This window comes from Taudactylus pleione, unplaced genomic scaffold, assembly GCF_031769625.1.
Source record: "Taudactylus pleione unplaced genomic scaffold, aTauple2 ptg000265l, whole genome shotgun sequence".
NCBI classification, from domain to species: Eukaryota; Metazoa; Chordata; class Amphibia; order Anura; family Myobatrachidae; genus Taudactylus; species Taudactylus pleione.
The window spans coordinates 11,194,544-11,210,251 of record NW_028284667.1 but is presented as its reverse complement, the minus strand read 5'-3'; the positions used below and the strand labels follow the sequence as shown (position 1 = coordinate 11,210,251).

Here is a 15,708-nt window from a genome sequence, read left to right as displayed (position 1 = left end):
TTTATTGTTGGATAATGAAACATGAAACTAAGTATATGTATATATATATATATATATATATATATATATACATATATACATGTGTGTATACAGTTACCATACACACCCACACACATATATATATATATATATATATATATATATATATATATATATATTCCCAGGTGCCTCTCCAGCAGATAGAGGTAGTATGTAGTGAAAGGATGGCACTCAGGATCACACTGTCCACATGTCCTTATGGTTATGTGATTCATTAGAAGTGCTGTTGAGACCCTGAGTGCCATCCTCTCACTACTTTATATATATATATATATATATATATACACACACACACTGTAATATATATATATATATATATATATGCTTTGGATAGTACTTAGAATTAGCATATGTACTTATAACCCCCTAAGGTAAGCTCAATTTAGTACATATTTTATATTGTTGTGATCTTGAGGACGGGACTCAGCACAGTCCTGAAACGTCGATCATATGACATTTGCATTAAGCATTTATTGAAGTCCTGTAGTGACCCGTGTGGCTTGTACTAATTGTAAGTACTACCCAAATCATCTGTATTATTACTACAGGAGCACCCAGGTGGTTGATCATCATTGCAGATGAGTGCTGGACTATTGGTGTATGATAGCCATGCTTAACCTCAAGGGTGCTGCACACCTCCTAAGACCAGCATATGGATGCCAGGACTAGAGTTTACACACAAGAACCGTGCTGCTATAATCCTTTTGCATGTAGGGTCCACTTGAATTCTGCTCTATTGAATGAATCACTTTCAACTGTACTGTACACAATTATGTGGGAATGGCATGAGCCTGCTTCAGTTAGGTTAGTGCTCCAAAATGCATTTATTCTACTAGTTTTCATAAAGGAACTGTCCACTTTCTATTAGTAAAAATTGTTTCAAAGCACATAAACCAGCTTGTGCATATTTTATAATAAAAGGAAATGATTATCATGGCACGCAAAGTGCAGAGAAGTGCTGAAAAAGCTATTTTGTTCATTTATTTGCCTGCATGTGCTGGAATGGTACCGCCCATTATAGAATATACAAGTTTTAGGGAATGTATATGTATAAGTAGCATAAAACTGCTCGCCTGCTAAGCTGTGTTTTCCATTCCATCTGTCACTAGAGGGAAAAAGGATTGTATTAATGGTATTCTTTGACATTAAGCAGATAAAGAAGTTGGCAGTGATATTTTGATATGGATTCAAGAATAAACGCCCCAAGAGTACAGATGTGTTTTTGTTTCTTAAATCAAATTTAAAATAGTTTAAAAAAATAAAAAGATCAGTTTTAACTATTCCAATCTTTGTTTCAGTCTCTTTGCAATAACAAAGTCAATATCTGTTTGTTCGTTTTATGCCTGAAGCATCATACTAGTGTCTCAGGTAGTGTATCCGGGTTATCGGCAGACAGAAGTTCCCATATCTGCCATCTTTCTCTTTGCCACTCTTGCCAGTCTGGGTCAGCCATGTTTTGGTTGTTGGCTGCGGTTTTCAATGAAGTTTGTCTGTTTTGAACAGGATGTTCAGTGGATGGAGTCCTGTCTAAAGATGTCCCAACAACAGCCTCAGATCTTGGCAGTCTCCATACGGCCTGCTCTGTTGAAAATATTGGTGATCGATGGGGCTGTGCAACACTTTGTTTTACTGAACCAGGATAGGGTGGAGGGAGTCTTGCTTCATTTCTATTGACGTCAGGATGTCGTAAATTTAAAGGTGGTGGTCTGTTCTGAGTGCAGGTTATCTGTGCATTGTCCTCGCTAATATCTTCTGTACTGCTTGAGACCATGTGTTGATCACATCTTGACTTATGTTCAAGGTTTCTTTTGGATGATTCTGTTTGAGGAGTGCTGCTAACACGCGTCACTGAGCTGTGAGGCCTGCACTCTGGAATGGAAGCGGATGTGTGTGTCCTTCGTATGTTTGGCTTACCATTGTCTACTTCATCTGAAGAATGTTTACACATAGGCCAGTTCTGCGTTAAATTACCATGGGAAAGAGAACACTGTCCTTGGTGCAAGGAGCTACTCTCATAGATATTCCCATATGAACCTACAAAACAAATTACATTTATTAAAAAAAGCAGTCAATAGGTAATTGTATAACACAATAAGTCTCTGGCCTTTGCTTCATTCAGGGGAATTGATGATGAGTGTGAAGTCACAAGATTTCTCATTATCAATACAAAAACACAGGCTTCCACAATGAGATTTATAGAACGTTAACTAAAAACGATGTGTATATATGATTATATGGCAAACAATCCAAATTATAAGAGAGCATAGGTGATCTGTATCATATTCAAGGCCAACAAAAATATACTTTTTTAATATGACCTTAGTATAAGACAGTATCCCAAACTCCGCCATTACAGTACAGGTTTTAAGGATATGCATGCTTTAGTCCAGATGGTTAAATCAAAATGGCTGAGGTACTAATTAAGTCACCAGTGCTCAAGCATGGATATCCTTAAAAACTGGACTGTAATGGCAAAGTTTGGGAAACTAGGATAAAACATAATAAAAACATGAACAAACAAATATATTACGTAATCTGAATGTAAAAGCCCCATAAAGAAAATTGTATCTTTAATTAGTCTATCAACAATGGACACAATATGCTTTAAGCATGAAATGTGGAATGGCAACTTCCCAATTTATTGCTAAATAAAATCATTCACCCCCCATTGTGGTTCTAGTATACTATAGCCAAAGTGGACAAACTCCAGTATATGGAAAACCTACATGGAATTACAAAGCAATAACTTAAAAACAAAGATGTTTATATAAGGTAGTTTCATTTGTCTGACTGAAAATATGAATCTTACTTAACAGATATTGATTCAGGGATAATGGAATTTTTCATCACAGTGTCATTTTACAGAACCACTGAAGCTAAAATACAGTTACAATACCTAATAACATTCACACATCTATGTGACATTTTGAGAGATTTATCAGAGCTAAATGTAGTTTAGAAAGAGCTGCAATCATGCTGGGTGATTTTATTCCATATGCACACCAGGCTCATTGTCTAAAAGACCATCAATCCAAAAATACATATTACAGTACTTTATAAAGGATATAGAAAAGTTTCAGAATATTATCAGAAGTATATATATATATATATATATATATATATATATATATATGTATATATATATATATATATATATATAGTTGATATACAGCATTTATTGTGAGGGTTTTATCCTTATGTACATCAGCTTTATTGTAGTTGAATTTTTCATTAATATTGCAATTAACCAATCACATCCTGAAATGTCCATGCACTAAATGCACATCAATGATTGCACTGGCCATGATCTGATATGCACTGGCCATGATCTGATATGTACTGGTTATGCACTGGCCATGATCTGGTTATGCACTGGCCATTTTCTGGTTATGCACTGGCCATTATCTGGTTATGCACTGGCCATTATCTGGTTATGCACTGGCCATTATCTGGTTATGCACTGGCCATTATCTGGTATGCACTGGCCATTATCTGATATGCACTGGCCATTATCTGATATGCACTGGTCATGATCTGGTTATGCACTGGTCATGATCTGGTTATGCACTGGCCATGATCTGGTTATGCACTGGCCATGATCTGTTTATGCACTGGCCATGATCTGATATGTACTGGCCATGATCTGGTATGTACTGGCCATGATCTGGTATGCACAGTGTAATTGGTGTATCTGGTCGAGTGTCACTTAGGAGAAGCCGGCATTTTGGTGTCACTCCCTCCGAGGGTGACACCCGGTGCGGACCGCACCCCCCGCACCTCCACTGTGACTCCACTGAATGTTCAGTACCTGTTATTCCTTGATCTTTCGATGCTGATTTTAGTGTTGTGTGCCATGTTCCCCATATGTCAAAATTTTCTTGTGGAGCTTCTGCAAATAAAGAAAAAGATTAATATCACACATTCATTCTAAATAAAGCAACTCAACACACAAAGCCTATTAAAGACAGATCACAGTGAATTTGTAAAATGCTGTAACTTTTGTGTTTTTGATAAATATATCTAAAACTAGCCTTATAAATATAATTATATCAGTGGAGGGACACAAAGGGGTCAATTCAATTAGCCATATAACTCACTTTCTGTATTATTATTCTGTTATTTATATGGCACCACATGGGTTCAGCCGCACCTTACAAGGTACATAAGCATAGATAGTACAAACAAAACAAGAGGAGAAAAAGACTTACAATACAAAACGTTACAGAACAAAGGATACAAACTATATAAACATCGTTTCATATGCAGTCACAGTACCCACAGAGGTAGTGCTGCCTGTTGAGCCTAAAGGTTTGGTGCCAATGGAAGCAGAGAAAGAGCACAAGAGGGAAGAGGGCCCTGCTTATGACAGCTTACAGTTTTGAGATGAGGGGCAGACAAACAGAGGTGACAGAGGAGAGAGACAGTGAGAGAGGAGTATGGAGAGGTGAGTTCGGATGAGAGCTGGAAGGAAAGAAGTGTTAAGCTTTGGAGAAAAGAGTAGAGTCTAATGGGGGAGGGAGAGAGTTTCATTGGTGTGGAAGAGCATGGGCAAAATCTTGGAGGCGGGAGTGGGAGGAAGTAATCAGTTGGAAGGAGAGGTGGCAGTCATTGGCTGAGCGAAGGTGGAAGCGACAAGACTTGGAGAAGGACTTAATGTGTGGTTTGAAGGGGAGGACGGAGTCAAGGATAACTCCAAGACAGCAGATAGATGAGATGGTGAGGTTTTTGATGGATAGTGAAATCAAGGGAAAAGAGAAGATTGGGAAGGGAGAAATGATGATCTGCTCAGTCTTATAAATGCTAAGTTTAAGAAGCGCTAGAACATCCAAGGGGAAATAGAGGAAAGAGTTGGAGACACAAGTGAAGAGAGAGGGGGAGAGTTCAGCAGGGAAAACGTAGATCGGAGCGTCATCAGCATAAAAATTAAATTGGAGTCCAAAAGATCTGATGAACTCGCCTAGGGAGAAAATAAGGGGACCAAGAACAGAACCTTGGGGGGCACCTACTGGTAGTGGAAGATGGGGAGAGGTTTAGCCATGAGAAAAAACAGAAGAGGAGTGGTCAGAGAGGTACGAGGATAGCCATGAGAGAGCCATGTCACACAGACCAAAGTAGTGAATGATTTGCAGGTGGATAGGGTGGTCCATGGTGTCAAAAACAACTGACAGGTCATAGAGAATAAGAGATGTGACCCTTTGCTCTTGCAGCAAGAAGGTCATTACTGAGTTTTGTAATGGCAATTTCTGTGGAGTGGAGAGGATGAAAACCAGACTGATGTGGGTCAAGCAGGGTATGGGACGAAAGGAAGTTGATAAGGGGGTTATTAGACAATCCGCCCCTTGGCTCTTAGAGGCAAAGGGGAGGAGAGACATGGAGCGTTAATTAAAGAGAGTTTTAGGGTCAAAGGTGTTTCTTTTAAAAGATAAGAGCATGCTTGAATGCAGAGGGGACAGTGCCTAGTGAGAGAGAAAGGTTGAAAAGATACATATTCAAAGGGAGAGAGGAAGTGGAGGAGGCAGGTGAGGATAGGTTCAAGAGGAGGTAGGAGGAGGTCCGGATAAGAGCCATGACTTAATCTCCAGAAACTGGGCAGAAGGAAGTCAGAGTTTGCAGGATGGAGGGGTAAGATGGGGAGAGGCTGAAGGGGAGGAGACTGAATGGGAATGGAGAGGGTGGGGTAAGGTGGGCCTGGTGCTGTAAAATCAATGAGTATGGGCAAGATGGGGTGCACCAGTGTTTCCATGCCCCTGCAACGAAAATTCATCCTGCTCACTTTTAATTGAATTGACACCAAAGAGAAGAAAAAATTGAAAACGAAGGAGGAACAAGAACGTGGGAGGTATCTTCAAATGTAAAAGTTGATTATGATGTGTGTTCGTCGCCTGCATGTACAAAGGAATATCATAGAGCCTACAAAACAATTGCCTTCACTTTGTGTAGAGTGGTTATCACAACCACTATAAGCAGAAAAAATATAACCATACCTTTCAAACACCATTGTGCCGGTGCATTTTCCTTTGTCTTAGACAGTAAATGGCTAACCAAGGTATGATGTTCTGCAGCCTTTAAGAGCTTCTCCGAGTTATTCTCTTGCCTCGCAATTGCAGATCGTTCAGACATTATTGGGGAATTATTGTCATATGGAGACACATCACCACTGGAAGCTTTATTTGAGTCTGTAGATGAGTGTCGACCTTCAATGGAAAAAGAACCTTCTGATCTCAGTAGTTCAGGGCTCCTAGCATGAAAAGATATAAACACTATATTCAATTCACCATTGTAGTAAACCATTTGTTTAACAAGTAAAACTGCACACTTTCCATGAAAAATCACATTTCTACAGTGAAATAAAAATTACATATGATAAAAAAAAGAATGTTTCCCTTATCTAAGCAAATATATAGTCTGTATTTACAGCAGTCTGTAATTTTTCTATTAACAAAACATGAATTTCGTGTGTGTGTGTTCTAAGACACTGCTTTGATCTTTAATTAGTTGATATTCTACAGTAAAAATTGGGATGCAAAAGACCACTCACAAGAAGTACTGTACTCACAAGTAAACGTCTTCTGTGCTTGTTAACTAATTTTCAGTTTCCAAACTAGAAACAACCACTAGGGGCCAGGCAAGCACTGTTCAGTGTCAATAACCAAACAGAAAATTGAAGGGTGGGATAAGTCACGTTATAACATTTACTTCAGCAAAATATAATTAAGTATCATTTACAATAATTTATAAAATATGTTGACATCCTGTGAACTTCTGTAGATCGTCCCATGGGGATCACATTGACAAACTGGGTAGCTGTCTGCCTACGCCATCCACCAATTACTGCAAGTGTTGTTTCATAAATTCCTGAGCAGAAGTGTAATGCGCTAAAGTAATTTTTGCAAGCAAGATGATAGTGCCATTTTAATAAACAAGAAAAAAGTGCCCTTATACAACCTTTAACTTACTATATTCAAGAAAATAGCTCAAGGAAAAAGCTCAAAAATATATTTCACTGAAAGGACACAATTCTAGAAACACTTAGCATTATATATTATTTTGTATAGAAAGTTAAATTGTAAACAAAAATCAATTTATACTTAAACATACAGGTGTAATGATATGGGAAATGCTAGATATCTGCAGATCAACACGAAATACAGGAAAACAAACAATATTTTTCTAATTAATCTGAAAGACAAAGGGGTATAAAACTAAAGTGAGAGTTTTTAGAAGTGGAGATGTTGCCGATAGCAACCAGATTCTAGCTATTATCTTGTAGAAGATGGCATGTTTCTCCACCAAGAAGTAGAAAGGTGAGACATTATTTAAAGAAATATCTGACATAAATAATATGACATGAGGAGAAGAGATGTAGTTACGGTTGAAAATTAGAATAGATTTTGAGTGGTGCATTAAATAATACATGGATAAGAGAATTCCTTTTTTTTTTCCAATGAATAAAAGGTACCAATATTCACAAAACAGCTACCAGTACTCGTCTAAAGTGACAGGTTAATACAAGGTTCATAGTAGCTTCCATGCACTGGACAATTTTTCATTTCTGAAATTAATTCATTGATTTTTTTTTTTCCTGGTTCCAGAATGAAAGGCCTGTTCCAGCAGTGAATGCAAGTGCACAGGACCCATTCTGCGAGTGTGCAGAATGGGTCCTGCGTAGTTGCACACAAACCCTTGAATGCCTCTGCCTGATTAGCAGGCAGGAGCATTTAAGGGGCGGTGTGGTGGCAGGGACAGCTGCCGTTCCCGTAAACGGGGGTCTTCCGGGAGTGGCTAGCCCAGGATCTGCGTTCAAAGCAGTGTCCTGGGCTCGCAAGTCAGCCAGCCTGAGACAGCTGAGGCTTACCCATCTGGCCAGAAACCTGGCGCCGTCCACCATTGCGGCCATCGACCACTGATGGTCGCGATGGTGATCCGAGCCTGCGGCCTCGGTCACAGTGCTGGGATCGCAAATGCAGCAGGGGGTGTCATACACCTCCTGCTGCATTTGCATTATTGCAAGGATCGCAATTGCAAAGCTGCCTGCATGCAACTTTGCAATTGGGATCCTTGCTGAATCAGGCCCTAAAGTATAAGAATTACATCACACAAAAAGTGCTGGCAGTGTGTACCATTGAGAGGAAAAAGAGAACATGGTTAGAGTAGCCCAGGAAAATAAGGAATATTGGAAATTTAGACGCACCATTCGTCGGAACATCGAAACTTGCATCAGCCCTATGGCAGATGCAGTATCACTGTGTGAGTATGGCCTTCTGTGTGAGCGGAGTCTTTGGACACAGCCGCTTTCAGCAACATGTCCAAGTCAGCTTAGTCACCCCTGTTAACTTACAAGTACGCCTACTAAAATCTACCGACCTGGCATCTGATTCTGAACTGCATCTCTGAGCGGTAACTATCAGGCAGTATAAAGGCCCCTACACACTAGACGATATATATTGAGCAAATTGGCCGAACGACAAATCGTTTATATCGTCCTTTGCATCCTGCGGATCGTTCTTTGCATCCTCATTATTTATATGACACCACAAAGTGTCCGTAGCACCATACAGCCACAATAAAATACACAAATACAATAAAATATATTCAAACAGACAGTAAAGATAAAAACTAAAGGGTTGTGTATGGGATGCCGGCAGTCAGAATGCTGGGTGTCAAAAGACCGACAGCGACATCCCGATGCTCAGAATCCCGTCAAGGGCAAAGTAAGTATCCTAACTCTCCCCCTTCACTCCATAACACTAACCCTTCCTTCTGGCATCCTAAAACTAACCCTTCCTACCCTGTACCCTAACCCTCCCGGTTAGTGCCTAAACCTAACCCTCCCCCCCCTTAGTGCCTAACCCTAACCCCCTCCTGGTGGTGCCTAACCGCCCCTGTCCGCAGCCTAACCCTAAACTCCCTCAGCTTAACTCTGACCTCTCCCATGGATAACAGCTAACCAGGTCCGATATACTTGCGATCCGGATGCTGGCTGTCGGGATTCCGGCGTCTGCATCTCAAATGATGTTGGAATTCCGGTGCCGGTGTTCTGCCCGCGGGTCAGGATTCTGGCGTTGGGATTTTGACCGCCGGCATCCCGATCATAGGTAAATTGATTACATCCCAAAATTAAGATACAACTGAGTAGGTTGGTTCCAGGATGCCGGCCCTCAGAATCCCAGCGGTCAGAATCCAGACGCCGGCATCGAGGGATAGGACAGGGATATGATACCGACACCTGTCGGTCAGTATCTTAACCCACCCCCTCTCCTTACCCCTAACCCTCCCTCCCCGCAGACTAAACCTAATCTAACTCCCTTCTGCCTAAACCTAACCTCCGCACCCTAAACCTAAGCCTCACCCCCTTAGTGCCTAACCCTCACCCTAGTGCCTAACCCTAATCACAGTACTTACCATGGAGATGCCGGCGCCAGGATTCTCACAGGTGTTGGGATTCCAGCGCTGGTATTCTAAGCGCCGGCATCCCGACTGTCGGTATTATGACTGCATCCCAAATGAGTAACAGATGACCACAATAGCAGCCAATAACCCAGTGACCTGCGAGGGCAGACACAAAGTATCAGAGCTGCTGACTCTGAGTGAGTCAAGAATAGTGCAGGGTGAGCATCAACTGGGTGAAGGGCGCTGACCGTGAGTTTGGAGCAGAGTGGTTGAGTCATACTTACCTACATTGCTGGGCAGCTTTCCGGGAGCAGCAGGAGGGGACCTGCTGCTCTCCTCTTCGGGGGGCGGGGCCAGACAATAGATGGCATTAGGCCCCACCCCCTTTACAGAAAACCCTGTGATTCACGGGTCCGTGAGGGGGCGGGGCTAAATGATGCGATTTGCCTAACTTAGCCCCGCCCCTTCCCGACGGACCCGATAATTTCAGGTAAAATCTCCCCATCCTGCCCACTTCACTAGGAAGTGGGCGGGATGTGGGAGATATGCCTACTCCTCCGGGATCGCGGGGGGTTACCCGAAAAATCGGGAGCCTCCCGCAATTCCCGGGAGAGTAGGCATGTATGGGTTGAGTAGGAGTAACTTTACATGTATACATAATCACATAGTTGCAGAGTGTGATAATATAATCAGGGAGGAGGACAGGAGGCTGTCATTGGCAGTGCGAAGTGGGCGGGATGGAGTGTGTATGGAAATGAGAATGGACATGTAGGGAGTAGCAGAATGGTTGAGATCTTTGTAAGCGATAGAGAGAAGCTGGAATTTTTGTTCTGAGTTTGGAGAGGTAGCCAGTGAAGTTATTGTCAGTGTGGGGCAATAGAGCGAGGATGCAGAAAGATGACGCCAGCAGCAGAGTTAAGGATAGATTCAAAAGGGGCGAGGCAGGTGATGGGACGGCCTGAGAGAAGTAGGTTACAGCAGTCTAAACAAGAGATGATGAGAGTGTGAATAAGAGTTCTAGTCACAAAGGGTGGAAATGGCAAGTTTGGGAAGGGATTGTATGATGGGGGAGAAGGAAAGGGGAAAGAGTCTATGATAGCACCTAGACAATGTACTTGGGGAACAGAGGCGAGGGAGAAGTTATCAACAAGAAAGTGAGAGGGGCTTTAGCAATAAAGATGATGATTTTGGTTTTGTTAATGCTTGTCGCACATTGGCACTGCCATAGCAAGCCGGCACTGTGCCCTGTGCAGGACCCACCCCCTACACCCGTGAAGTCATTACATCACACCTAGGGGACAGGGCTGCTGATAATGCCGCTGGCTCTGGTAAGTAGAGAACTACCAGCCCACAGGGCGCTGCAATCTGTGCGTCAGCACCACTTGCACACTCCTAGTTACAGCCTTGCACATCGGGGTCTGGGTTCCCGTTACTGGCTCCGGCAGTGTTACCTTACTGTCATCTGTGTACCCACTGGCCACCTGCAGTATCACTGAGACGTGTTGACACTCATCTGCAATGTGCAGTTCCTGCTGTTCTGTATCATGGGAACCACCATCGTGGACAGTTTCACATGATTTGCTCTGACAAACCACTCTCCAACAACTTTGGTCACATGATTCATCCAGTTTATCAGTTCTAAGGGTGCCCTATTTATACCAGGAACTGTTGACGGCTCATTGCCAGAATTCCATCTCTCTCTGAGAATCAGTGTCCTGGATCCTGGCTTAGTATCTGCTCCAGTATTGCTTCACAGCATTCTGCTTCAGTGCAATCTAGAAAACCTGCTGCAGTATTGCTTCACAGCATTTAGCTCCAGTGCTATATAGACAACCTGTTGCAGTATTGCTTCACTTTATTCAGTGCTATACAGAAAACCTGCTTCAGTATTGCTTAAACAGCATTCTGCTCCAGTACTATCCAGAAAACCTGCTGCAGAATTGCTTCACAGCATTCAGCTCCAGTGTTATATAGACAACCTGCTACAGTATTGCTTAACAGCATTCTGCTCCAGTGCTATCCAGAAAACCTGCTGCAGAATTGCTTCACAGCATTTAGCTCCAGTGCTATATAGACAACCTGTTGCAATATTGCTTCACTTTATTCAGCTTCAGTGCTAGATAGAAAACCTGCTTCAGTATTGCTTAACAGCATTCTGCTCCAGTGCTGTCCAGAAAACCTGCAGCAGTATTGCTTCACAGCATTCAGCTCGTTATATATAGACAACCTGTTGCAGTATTGCTTCACTTTATTCAGCTTCAGTGCTATACAGAAAACCTGCTTCAGTATTGCTTAACAGCATTCTGCTCCAGCGCTATCCAAAAATCTGCTCTAGTACTGTGCTATCCAGAAAACCTGCACCAGTATAGCTTCACAGACTGCCTCAATTGTACTTCTGACAGCCAGTTCTATTTCACGGCAGTCTGCCTCTGAAAATTTTACATTCTGCAGCAGCCGCAGGTAATCCTGCTAGCCTGAATCTATTCACAGTCTGTGCTGTGGGCACCACAGACCGTGTAATGGTTAGCGTTACTGCCTCACAGCACTGAGGTCATGGGTTCGATTCCCGCTACGGCCCTAACTGTGTGGAGTTTGTATACTCTCCCTGTGCTTGCGTGGGTTTCCTCCGGGTACTCCGGTTTCCTCCCACACTCCAAAAAAATATACTGGTAGATTAATTGGCTCCCTACAAAATTGACCATAGTGTGTATGTTTGCGAGCATGTGGTAGGGAATATAGATTGTAAGCTTCACTGGGGCAGGGACAGATGTGAACGGTATGATATTCTCTGTACAGGGCTGCGGAATATGTGTGCGCTATATAGATAACTGGTAATAATTAAATAAATAAAATACCATTTTCCAACATCAGTCTTCTGCTGTTAGTATACCAGCATTAGGAACAGCATTATGAAATCACCCAACTTCATCCACACTCCAGCTCATACAGCTAGCCCAAGGGTCCGCGATCCACTTTCCCACCTTTAGAAGATAGTTTTTTGTTTGTTTTTGCTTTAGCAGTCTATTGAAGTGAATGAAAACAGCTTTTTGGCGCATATCTAAGCATATATCCATAACAAAAGAACAAATCAGGTCCTTTTGCAAGAAGAAAAAGTCTTTGTACCCACCCGTGAAACATGGAATGCCTTCTTAAATGCACCTTGTCAGCCCTCCACCGGCTTATATAAATAATCCTGGCCCTCACAGCAGAATCTCTATTTTTCACCAAAATGCAGAACTTAAGACTTTAGAAATCAGGATTCATTTATTCTCCAGTATATTGATTAAACGTAATAGTGCACTATGGAGACTAAGGGGTACATTTACTAAGAGTCAGTTTTGGGTCTATTTCCAAACCGATGGACAACGCCTGGTATTGACGTTGGATTGCACAGCATATACTATGCATCGGTTTTGACTGTCATTTACAATCCAACATCGATACTCTTCAGCTGTTAAACCCGTCCTGAATTGGCTGCAGAGATGAAGCACTGCACAGATCACTATGATATGTGCTGGCTTCCTTAGCTTAAAATGTTGATAAATGGTTGCAATTGGTGAGAAAAAGAATGTGTGCTCTCTCCTCCAATGCAATAAACAGTCCCAGACCTATGGGCCTAGATTGGTATTGGAAATTAGGACGAAAAACGTTGTGGGGAGGCTGATGCTATAGCAGGAGGACACACACTGTGGGCAACCAGCCACAATGGCAACCAGCTCCAAAATGGTCAGCCCAGGACTTACCTACTTCTGTCGGAATTGTAACGCAGTAGGGATGCTGGCGTCAGGATTCTAAGCGCCAGGATCCTGAGCGCCGACATCTTGTACCCAACCCATTTGAAACCACTTTATTCCATTGGAAAGATAGCTTCAGCTAAAGCTAAACAATAGTTGCATTTAATGTGAAGCAAATGTAACTGAATGACATTATTATGTGAACTATTTATCCCTTATGTTTCCAGAAATATATATTTTTCTTTCCAAAGCTCCAAAAAAACACTTTAGCTGTGATTTGAAAGACAAGGTGTAAACATTATGCAGCAATGAAGCCTATTATTCTAGACCGCATACGGTGATACATTCTGTACAGTTTTAATGTTGGTTACAGTTCATTATAATCCACTGAATAGGTTACTTAGTCTTTGTGACATTGAAGGTGTGTGGGTGTTGTGACTCATTTTATGAAATTACATTAAGCCAACCTGTTGCTATGGTACATATCAGTTAGTGTGTGGCCCACATTCACTATTGTACATGTTGTATTTTAGGGACTGCAGTCAGGAAGGCTACTGTTATTTGCTTTTGTATACAATAGATGGGCTTGGATGGGCGGTCTTTGGCCTTTGTGTCCTACTCAAAGACTTGACAATAGTTAGCCCTGAGTAAGCAATATGTCTGCAAGTAATGGCTACAGAACAGGGTTTCACTGTACAACAATAGAAAGGAAGCCAAAACAACACACATGACAGTGAAGTTCATCACTAAACATAACATTATCGTGACACGTGAATGAGCTCACTGGACAGATGGGTGTCAGGAAGGAAGGAAGAATCACATTCTCTGAAGTAATGATGCACTTTGATGTAAATGTTGTGCAGAGTAATTTTAACTTTCTTTCCTGTAATACCTTAGACAGAGGAACAGGATTCTGCATACTGACAAGAACACTATTGATGTAAGCAGATATGGTATACATTTACCCATCATTTACAATTAACTCTTCACTTTTGGAAATTCAGGAAGGGAAAACACTGACCCTGGCATTTAAACTCTGTACCATATGCAGGCCACATGATCATACAGCACACATTTCCAGTAATGTGTGGAAACTCTCACTAAATGACATGTAGTTTCAGAAGTACAATGTCTATAGTTAGTGCATACACCTAGGCCCGGCAACAGGGAGGGGGGGGGGACTAGGGGCACAGCTGTGACGGGCCCTGAGGTTGTAGGGGCCCCAGGAGGGGCCCACACATAATATTTCCCTTGATCACTGCCTGAATCGCGTCATTGTAACCCCGCCCCTGCTGTACAGTGCCTGTAACATCGTCTCTGTACAGCAGGGGCGGGGCCACGATGACTCGATTGAGCCACCACGCCCCCAACACTGCCCACTCATTGCTACACCCTGCTGTGATGCGGACGCAGACCTGAAAGTAGGTAACCCTGGGTAATACCCTTGTTAAGTGTGGGTGACAGTGGGGAAATCAGCCTGTATCCCAAAAAAATGCAAATAATATTGGATAGAAGTCTAGTTAGTGGCCAAAAGCAAAGTATGTGGGTTTCTTAAAATGTGTCAAAAATTTGGGGAGGGGGTCAGTGGCAAACGCAGGATTTTTATGGGGGGTTTCCAAATTATATACATGTATATGTGAGATACACCCCCATTTTTAGTTATGTGTATCTGTATTGTGACCCTTATGCAGTGCCCCTAGTAGTTTTGCCCCATATACAGCGCACCTTATGCCATGTCCCCTGTAGTTTTGACCCACATGCAGTCCCCCTAAAGTAGTGCTCCTTATGCAGGGCCCCCTAAAGTAGTTCCCATTATGTAGTGCCCCATATGCAAAGCCCCCTAAAGTAGTGCCCGTTATGCAAGGCCCCCTAAAGTAGTGCCCGTTATGCAAGGCCCCCTAAAGTAGTGCCCGTTATACAGTGCCGCCCCCCCGCACCAAGTACTTACCTCACCACGTTGGCTCCTACTCCGGCTGGCTCCCGCTGTGCCGCTACCTCTGACTGGATCTGTCTAGATCCAGCAGGCTCCTCACATCACGGGTGAAGTCATGACGTCACCCGCGCAGTGCATCACTGGGAACGCTGGCCTCTGAAGCGATCTGAGGCTTTTTTAGCCTCTGATTTCTTCAGTGGCCAGTGTTCGCAGTGCAGAGAGCTGCACTGTAAAGCAGAGGTCGGAGAAGGAGCGCTGTATCATTCTCTGAAAAAAAAAATTGGATCATTAGGGGGGTTTCTGAGTCCTCAGACCCCCCTCCCCTGCATGTGCGGGTGGGGGTGTAGGTGACACCGCTCAGAATCCCGGTGCCAGCATCCCGACAGTAAGTATTGGGGTTAGGGGGAGGGTTAGGCACTAGGGGGAGGGTTAGGCTGCGAAGCGAGGAAGGTGAGGTTTAGGTTGCATGGGGGAGGGTTAGGTTTAGGCTGCGGGGATGGAGGGTTATGTTTAGGGGTACTTACTGGCAGGTGTCGGTATCCTAACCCTGTCAGGATGCTGGCGTCAAGATTCTAACTCAGTGTTGGCTAACCTTGACACTCCAGCTGTTGT

At 42.9% G+C, this 15,708-nt stretch overlaps 1 protein-coding gene across 1 annotated transcript in view; it reads right to left on the bottom strand.

The window, feature by feature from the left end:
- Positions 1–365: 365 nt before the first annotated feature.
- The window catches only part of ARHGAP6 (Rho GTPase activating protein 6), a 295,952-nt gene continuing 280,609 nt past the window's right edge, over positions 366–15,708 (bottom strand). Inside the window, exons 11-13 of the mRNA XM_088481200.1 lie at positions 6,024–6,277; positions 3,848–3,928; positions 366–2,073 (exon numbers count right to left, since the gene is read on the bottom strand). Coding sequence (XP_088337326.1) covers positions 1,391–2,073; positions 3,848–3,928; positions 6,024–6,277 — 1,018 coding nt within the window. The 3' untranslated portion in view covers positions 366–1,390. The remainder of the gene's footprint in view (positions 2,074–3,847; positions 3,929–6,023; positions 6,278–15,708) is intronic.